General features: G+C 45.7%; 1 protein-coding gene across 1 annotated transcript; it reads left to right on the top strand.

Annotated features, from left to right (window-relative positions):
- The first annotated feature begins 81 nt into the window (after positions 1-81).
- Positions 82-3890, top strand: LOC306660896 (tubulin alpha-1B chain). Its single transcript, XM_079139618.1, has 4 exons — positions 82-223; positions 1874-2096; positions 2218-2366; positions 2729-3890. Exons 1-4 carry the CDS (start codon positions 221-223, stop codon positions 3707-3709), a joined length of 1356 nt encoding a protein of 451 aa, XP_078995744.1. The 5' UTR covers positions 82-220; the 3' UTR covers positions 3710-3890.
- The last annotated feature ends 4119 nt before the right edge of the window (positions 3891-8009 follow it).

Raw genomic sequence — 8009 nt, 5'->3', positions numbered from 1 at the left:
CGGCGGCCAGGCCGGGCGCCGAGTGGACGCCTGTGTCGGAGGAGGGGCCGCGGCCGCCGCCCCGCCCGTGCCCGCCCGCCCCTCCCCAGCCGCTACTTAAGAGGCTCCAGCGCCGTCCCCCACTCAGTGCGTTACTTACCTCGACTCTTAGCTTGTCGGGGACGGTAACCAGGACCCGGTGTCTGCTCCTGTTGCCTTTGCTTCCTAACCCGTAGCCATCATGGTGAGTGGGCCGCGCCTAGGCGCCCGGCGACGTTCGGGAAAACCGGGGGAAAACGAGTCGGAGGGGCGCGGAAGGCCTCTAGCTAGAGAGGGCTGGGACTGACGCCGTCCAGTTGAAAAGCAAAAAGCGAGGCGAGTGGCGAGGGAGGGGGTAGATGAGATCCGCCTTTGTGGACGATGGCCGGGACCAGATAAAAGGGGGATTTCATCTCCGGCTCTGGGAGGTAATGACCAGGCATCCGCTCTGCGGTATCTGAAGTTCGTTGCGTTAAACTCTGGGGCGCGGCGCCTCAAGACCCTGCAGTCTATTTCCCGCGCGTGCCCTTCCCCCATCCTTACCAGACCGCTGCCAGGCGCGCTCAGACTCCCCGCCCTCACTTCCTCCAGAGCGCGAAAAGCGGGGGCGGGAAGGAGCTGGAGACAAAGCGCACGCGCGACCGTTACCTTCCCGCCCGGAGCGGCGGGAAACTGCCACTGCAGTCTGCGCGTGCGCACAGATGCTCTGCGGCTCCATGACTGCAGGGCGTAGGTCCTGTAACCCATGGAGTTTTCTTTCAATAAAATCAGTGAGAGGAGTGTAGGAAAGGACTCCTTAACATTGTACCACACAGTGCCCCAAGGTATTGAGACAGTTAACACCCTACGGTTTGCGGACAACATCTGTCTCAGCCGTGCTAGGAATTCCTGTGGGGAGCAGGTGATGGCCGTGAAGAATTTTGAGAGAATGGAAATCTGTTGGGGGCCGCTGAAAATCCTTGCTTCGCTCGGACAGGTGACGGGGTTCAAGACTGAGCCCAGTGCGTGCAGCTATTACGGGCATCTGCAGCTGCGCGCCCCCGCCCATGAGCTCTGGAGCGCGTTCTCTGAATTGCTCATTCATCCTCTGCCGCAGAGCCCCACCCCTTGTCCCTGCGGCCATTTTCTTTGCACTCTGGCCACGTGCTTCCTGTGCTGAGAGCTGTCCGGAAATCTGTACTGAAGTGGGATTCTGGGCACTGAGTGGGTGGGTGGATGAATTTCTCACTGCCCTAGTGTTTTAAGGAGGAAACTGACTAAGCATTCTAGGTCTCAAAAGAGGACTTCCTGATTTAAGGGTGGGAGGGAAAGAAGCCATTCTCTGCTACAGGAAAAAATAGGACATTTTGGGTTGTTTTATTTTTTGATGGAGATTTGAACCCAGTTAGGGCCTTATGTACTCATCACTGAGCCATACCCTCAGATCAAGTCGTTTTGTTTTATTTTTTGCAATATTGGAGATCCAACCCAGGATCAAGGACTCTTTCCACTAAGCTACATCCCCAGCCTTTTTCTTTTGTTATAAGACAGGGTCTCCCACATGCGCTTGGCTGGATTAGAACATGTGATCCTCTTGTCTGAGCTCCATAAGTCGCTGGAATTAACAGGCTTGTGCTTGAAGAAGTAATTTGAGGAGGGCAGTGGCAGCAGGCCTATAATTCCAGCTGCTTAGGAGGCTGAGGCAGGAGGATTGCAAGTTCTGAACCAACCTCAGCAACTTGATGAGACCCTGTCTCAATAGAAAAGGGCTGAGTATGTACCTCTGGTAAATTATCCCTGGGTTCAGTCCAAGCACCAAAATAGAAAAAGAAGGAATTTGTTTAAATTCCATGACTTTTTTTCTCCCTTCCCACAGCGTGAGTGCATCTCCATCCACGTTGGCCAGGCTGGTGTCCAGATTGGAAATGCCTGCTGGGAGCTCTACTGCCTGGAACATGGCATCCAGCCTGATGGCCAGATGCCAAGTGACAAGACCATCGGGGGAGGAGATGACTCCTTCAACACCTTCTTCAGTGAGACAGGCGCTGGCAAGCATGTGCCCAGGGCAGTGTTTGTAGACCTAGAACCCACGGTCATTGGTGAGTTGACTGGGTCTGTCTTGGTCTCCACTGATCACACACGCATTGTCTCTCCCACTAGAGTTGAACCAGCTTGTACAGATTATTAATGATGGGTGGCTGGTTTCCTTTCCTTTTTCAGATGAAGTTCGCACTGGGACCTACCGTCAGCTCTTCCACCCTGAGCAGCTCATCACAGGCAAAGAAGATGCTGCCAATAACTATGCCCGAGGCCACTACACCATTGGCAAGGAGATCATTGACCTTGTCTTGGACAGAATTCGTAAACTGGTAAATACCATAAATATGTATTTTAAATGTGGTTAAGGGGTTCTACAGCAAGTTGAATGAACTGATCTAATGACTATTTGTTCTTTGGTTCCAGCAGAGTGTTGAGTAGGCTGCTCACAATATTAATTAGACTTCTATACAAGTATCTGGGTGTGGTTCATGATTTAAAGAAATTATCCCAAATTTGAGGTCATCCTGAGATACTTAGATGTTCTCTGGAAATAAAGGGCTGGGGGATGTAACTCAGTGATAAAAGTGCTTATCTAGCTTGCACAAGGCCCTAGGTTCAGTCCCCAGCACAAACACACAAAACAGAACTAGCATTAAAAATATTACATTTTCCTTTTTTTCTTCCCCTACAGGCTGACCAGTGCACAGGTCTTCAGGGCTTCTTGGTTTTCCACAGCTTTGGTGGGGGAACTGGTTCTGGGTTCACCTCCCTGCTGATGGAACGGCTCTCTGTTGATTATGGCAAGAAGTCCAAGCTGGAGTTCTCCATTTACCCAGCCCCCCAGGTTTCCACAGCTGTAGTTGAGCCCTACAACTCCATCCTCACCACCCACACTACCCTGGAGCACTCTGATTGTGCCTTCATGGTAGACAATGAGGCCATCTATGACATCTGTCGCAGAAACCTTGACATCGAGCGCCCAACCTACACTAACCTTAACCGCCTTATTAGCCAGATTGTGTCTTCTATCACTGCTTCCCTCAGATTTGATGGAGCCCTGAATGTTGACCTGACAGAATTCCAGACCAACCTGGTGCCCTATCCCCGTATCCACTTCCCTCTGGCCACATATGCCCCTGTCATCTCTGCTGAGAAAGCCTACCATGAACAGCTTTCTGTAGCAGAGATCACCAATGCTTGCTTTGAGCCAGCCAACCAGATGGTAAAATGTGATCCCCGCCATGGTAAATACATGGCTTGCTGCCTGTTGTACCGTGGCGATGTGGTCCCCAAAGATGTCAATGCTGCCATTGCCACCATCAAGACCAAGCGCAGCATCCAGTTTGTGGATTGGTGCCCCACTGGCTTCAAGGTTGGCATTAACTACCAGCCTCCCACTGTGGTGCCTGGTGGAGACCTGGCCAAGGTTCAGCGTGCTGTATGCATGTTGAGTAACACCACAGCCATTGCTGAGGCCTGGGCTCGCCTGGATCACAAATTTGACCTGATGTATGCCAAGCGTGCCTTTGTTCACTGGTACGTGGGTGAGGGGATGGAGGAAGGAGAGTTTTCTGAGGCCCGTGAGGACATGGCTGCCCTAGAGAAAGATTATGAGGAGGTTGGTGTAGATTCTGTTGAAGGAGAGGGTGAGGAAGAAGGAGAGGAGTACTAATTACTGTTCCTTTCAGCCCTGCAGTATATCATACTCTCAGAACTTAAGCTTCAGCACTAGCTAACAGACATTTGAGGTTTACTGATTAGATTGTCTTCACTTAATCATGATCATGTCTGTTTTTCTGTGTGTACCTGTAAGATGTTTTCATCATGTCTCAAAGTAAAGGCTTTAAAGAAAAGTTTTTTGTCTCATGTACTTATTATAAAACTGCTTTATTGCAATGCATCCAATATGGAGTCCCTGAAACTCTTGGTAGTGTCTAGGATCCTCACTACCTGTCTAGGTTTGTTTTGCTGCCTGGAAGTACGGTGGACTGGAAAAGCAGGTGACCTGGATTCTAACACAACTGCTACCTTTACCTTTTCATAGGAGACTTGAAAAATGAGAACTCCTAATATTCAAGGCACTACAGCTCTTGGAAAATAACAGACTGGATATGGTAGTCCATACCTGTAATCCCAGCTTTTAGGGATGCTAAGGCACGGGTGAAGCACTGTTCCATCCTTAACACCAAAATAAATAGAAGTATCCATCTATAACTAAAAAAATATAAAGTTGGGCTGGAAATGTGACCCAGTGAGTTGCTAAGCACCCCTGGGCTCAATCCCCAGTATCAAAAAAAAAGGTTATATGTGAATGATTCGGGGCAGGGTGTATAACTGGTACAGCCAGAAGTCAGGCTCAGTCCCCACCGCCAAAGAAATTAGGTGATCATTAATGAGTTATAAGAAGTTTTAAATAGCCTATTAATGGCTGCTGTTAGCTAAGTTCCCATTACCACACACAAAACCTCAAAATGATAGTTGAAGTAGAAAAATTTTAAGGATGATAATCTGTTTCAGTTCTAAAGATGAAAAAAGTTGCAGGATTTATAGTAATCGGCAATAGACATACACCTCACCCCTATGACTTAGGCTAAGACGGGAGAATAAGTTCAAGGTTAGCCTCTGAAAGTTAGCAAGATCCTGTCTCAAAATGGACTAGGGTAAGTCAGTGCTTGGATGCCCCAAATTCAATCCTTAGTGAAAAACAATAGTTTTGGTAGGGAAGAAAACATAAGATTGAACAATAGGCCATGTGGATTGAACAATAGGCCATGTGCATTGAGGGGAAGGTTACACAATGTGGCAACAACTGTAAATGATAGGATAAGGGATCACAATATGTAGCACTTGGCATGGTCTACATTCTTTCAAGCATATAGTTAAAAGTCTGTTAGAGGGGCTGAGGATGTAGCTCAGCTGTAGGGGACTTACATAGTACGCATGAGCCTCTGGGTTTGTGGGTTCAATACATAGCACTTATAAGAATAAAAACCAAATAAAGGATTTAACCTAGAAGAAAATTATTTCACATTCAAAAAGCACAGGGATAAATCTGCCGACGTTGAGGTTGTATTGTCTTGGTTTTTTTGTTGTTGTTGTTTGTTTGTTTGTTTTGGCACTAGGGATTGAACAAAGGGTGCTTTACCACTGAACTACATCCCCAACCCTAATTTATTTATTTACTTATTTACTTTCTTCTTTCTTCCTTTATTGATACCGAGGATTGAACCCAGTGGTACTTAACCACTAAGTCATGAGCTATAGCCCCAGCCCTTTTTATTAATTAATTTATATTTAAAATTTTTTATTTGTTCCTTATACATGACAGTACAATGTATTTTGACATATTATACATACATGGAGTATAAATTCCCATTCTTGCGATTGTACATGATGTGGAGTTTCACTGATTGTGTGTTCATACGTGAACATAAGAAAGTTATGTCTGATTCATTCTACTATCTTTCTATTCCCCACCTCCCTCCTTTCCCTTCATCCCCCTTTGTCTAATCCAATGAAGTTCTATTCTCCGCCCCGCCCCATTGTGTGTTAGCATCCGCATGAAAACATTCAGCCTTTGGTTTTTGGGGATTGACTGTCCTTTTAATTTTTTATTTTGAATTTTTAGACAGGATTTCACTAAGTTGCTGAGCTAGCTTTGAATTTGTGATCCTTCTTCCTTAGCATCCTGAGTTGCTGGGATTACAGAGGTATGCCAGCACTTCAGCTGTTTTCCTTCTTGAGGACACTTAAAATGGGAGGAGCGCAGTGCTTCATTGTACAGGTGATAGATTTAATTAGTAGAGAGAAAAGAAAATGGTATCACAGTACTGTGTCCTACCTTGTAGGGTCAGGAGCTGTAAATATTGTTTGTCACAAAAACAAAGGGAACTGGGTCTGTCTTTCACTTTGTGGAGGACCCAGGTTGTGATTTAGACTAAGATGCTTGACTAAGGAAGGAGGGAAGAGTATTTCATCCTGAGATTGTCCATTTTCCCCTCTCAATCCCATCAAACTCATGGCAAATTCTTTAATGCCCTGCAGATGGCACCACTAACAAGGAATTCTCTGTCCAGGAACGCTCAATTCACTTTTGTGAACTCTGCCCTTGCCATCACCTTGGAACTAAGCCTAAAAGATGCACAACAAACAGGAAGTGACTGACCTGGCATCCCTAGCATTCACGTGCTTGTCACTTTTTGTTCTGACAATTACTGGAGGCATCTGGGCTTAGTGCTAGGCAGCTCAATCAGGCCTCCGCAGGAAACCCCACATGTAAGGAGTTTCTTGAACTCAGCCCTCCAGAGTGTTTTCCCTGGGTGGGATAAATAAAAAAACATAGCCTTGGGGTCAATATGTAGTAAGGAAAGAACACATTGTCACATCAATCTAAACTCAATATAAAGTCAATAACCACCTGATGGGGTCATCATCATGTAGATACTGATGTCATTGTGTTGCTCAAACCAGCTTCAATCCTCTCTGCCATCTGGGCCACAATAACCACACAATAACCAATAAGCCAAATAAATGCCCTACCCAACCCACCCTCAACTGACAGCTTGCTGTATTTTACTGGGTCCAACTGTGACAGAATCAGGCTTATAACATCATTACTGTGTGGGTCCTTCAAACACATTCCTCCTTTGCCTATATAACACCTTCTCCAACCATAACTGCCCTCAACACCTTTATCCACTCAACTCATACTTCTTCCTTCAATGATGGAAACCCAATTGTCATCTCTTCAAGGACTTGGAAACTAGGTCAAATTTCCCATTACATAATATTTCATAGAATCTTCTACTTTTCTCTCATAGCACTTATCATATTTTGTGATTATATATATATATTTTTTTGGGGGGGGTGCTGGGGATCAAACCCAGGGCCTTGTGCTTACAAGACAAGCACTCTACTGACTGAGCTATCTCCCCAGCCCCCAGTGATTATATATTGGTGTGATTATTTGATATCCTTCACCAGATATTTTTTCTCCAATAGATTTTATAAGCTCCATGTTTAATGTGCTTATCTTTGTATCACAAAGTAGCTCAATACTTAGTGTATGGTTAACACTTAAGAACTTTGGGCAAGGGCAGAGATTCCAATTTTTAATTCTCAAAGTTATAGAAAACTACCCCTCTGCTACCTTCCCCCTTTCAGACTAAACCCAAGACCCAAAGATGTAGGAAGAATAGAGGATAAGTACAGTGACATTCAATGGAGGAGGAGAGAGCAAGGTTTCTTCTCTGTTCTAATGGTTCTTCATGAAGGAGAGATCCTTCAGCATCTGCTGGCTTAGTTCAGTGTCTCATGATACTGGCATGTAAGCACTTCTGCTGGCTCACAATGACCAAATGAATGCATGCCATGAAACTAGTTGTGACCCAGTTAACAGAGCAAACTGATGTCACCTTAGATATCCCTTCTATGCAAAACTACTCAAAACTAAGCCAGGCATGGTGGTGCACACCTAAAATCCCAGCAACTCCAAAAGCTGAGGCAAGAGGATCTCAAATTCAAAACCAGCCTGGATAACTTAGTGAGACTCTGTCTCAAAATAAAAACAAAAAAAGGGCTGAGGGTGTTGTTCAGTGGTAGAGTACAACACAGGGATTCCTGTCCCAGAGGCTGTGATTCTGCCCATCAGGGGGAGCAGAATTTTTAAAGAGGTGATCCAGGTTAAATCCCCCGTATAACACACACACACACACACACACACACACACACACACACACACACACACAGTGCTCAAAACTAGGCAAGTAAGTATTTCCTCTACCATCTTCACTAGTCACCCTACTGAGAAGTCTGTTATTCAGTTCTGGGTACTTGCTTCAAGAGGAACATGGATAAGTAAGAGAATGGTGTGGTAAGGGGTTCTAGATAGAGAAACTCAGAGAATTGAGGATGTTTGGCTTAAGAAAAAAGAAAACTGATGAATGCTGCTATTCAGAAACAGCAGTGGATTA

The sequence above is a fragment of the Sciurus vulgaris genome, assembly GCF_902686455.1.
Source record: "Sciurus vulgaris genome assembly, chromosome: 5".
NCBI classification, from domain to species: domain Eukaryota; kingdom Metazoa; phylum Chordata; class Mammalia; order Rodentia; family Sciuridae; genus Sciurus; species Sciurus vulgaris.
Note: the sequence above shows the minus strand (reverse complement) of the source record. Positions and strands in the feature narration are given on the sequence as shown.

What these genes read in the sequence shown, in the direction of transcription:
- LOC306660896 (XM_079139618.1), top strand. An exon ending in CCTAGAACCCACGGTCATTG is followed by an intron (nt 2,097 to 2,217) that starts GTGAGTTGACTG and finishes TTCCTTTTTCAG; the next exon opens with ATGAAGTTCGCACTGGGACC. An exon ending in TGGACAGAATTCGTAAACTG is followed by an intron (nt 2,367 to 2,728) that starts GTAAATACCATA and finishes CTTCCCCTACAG; the next exon opens with GCTGACCAGTGCACAGGTCT.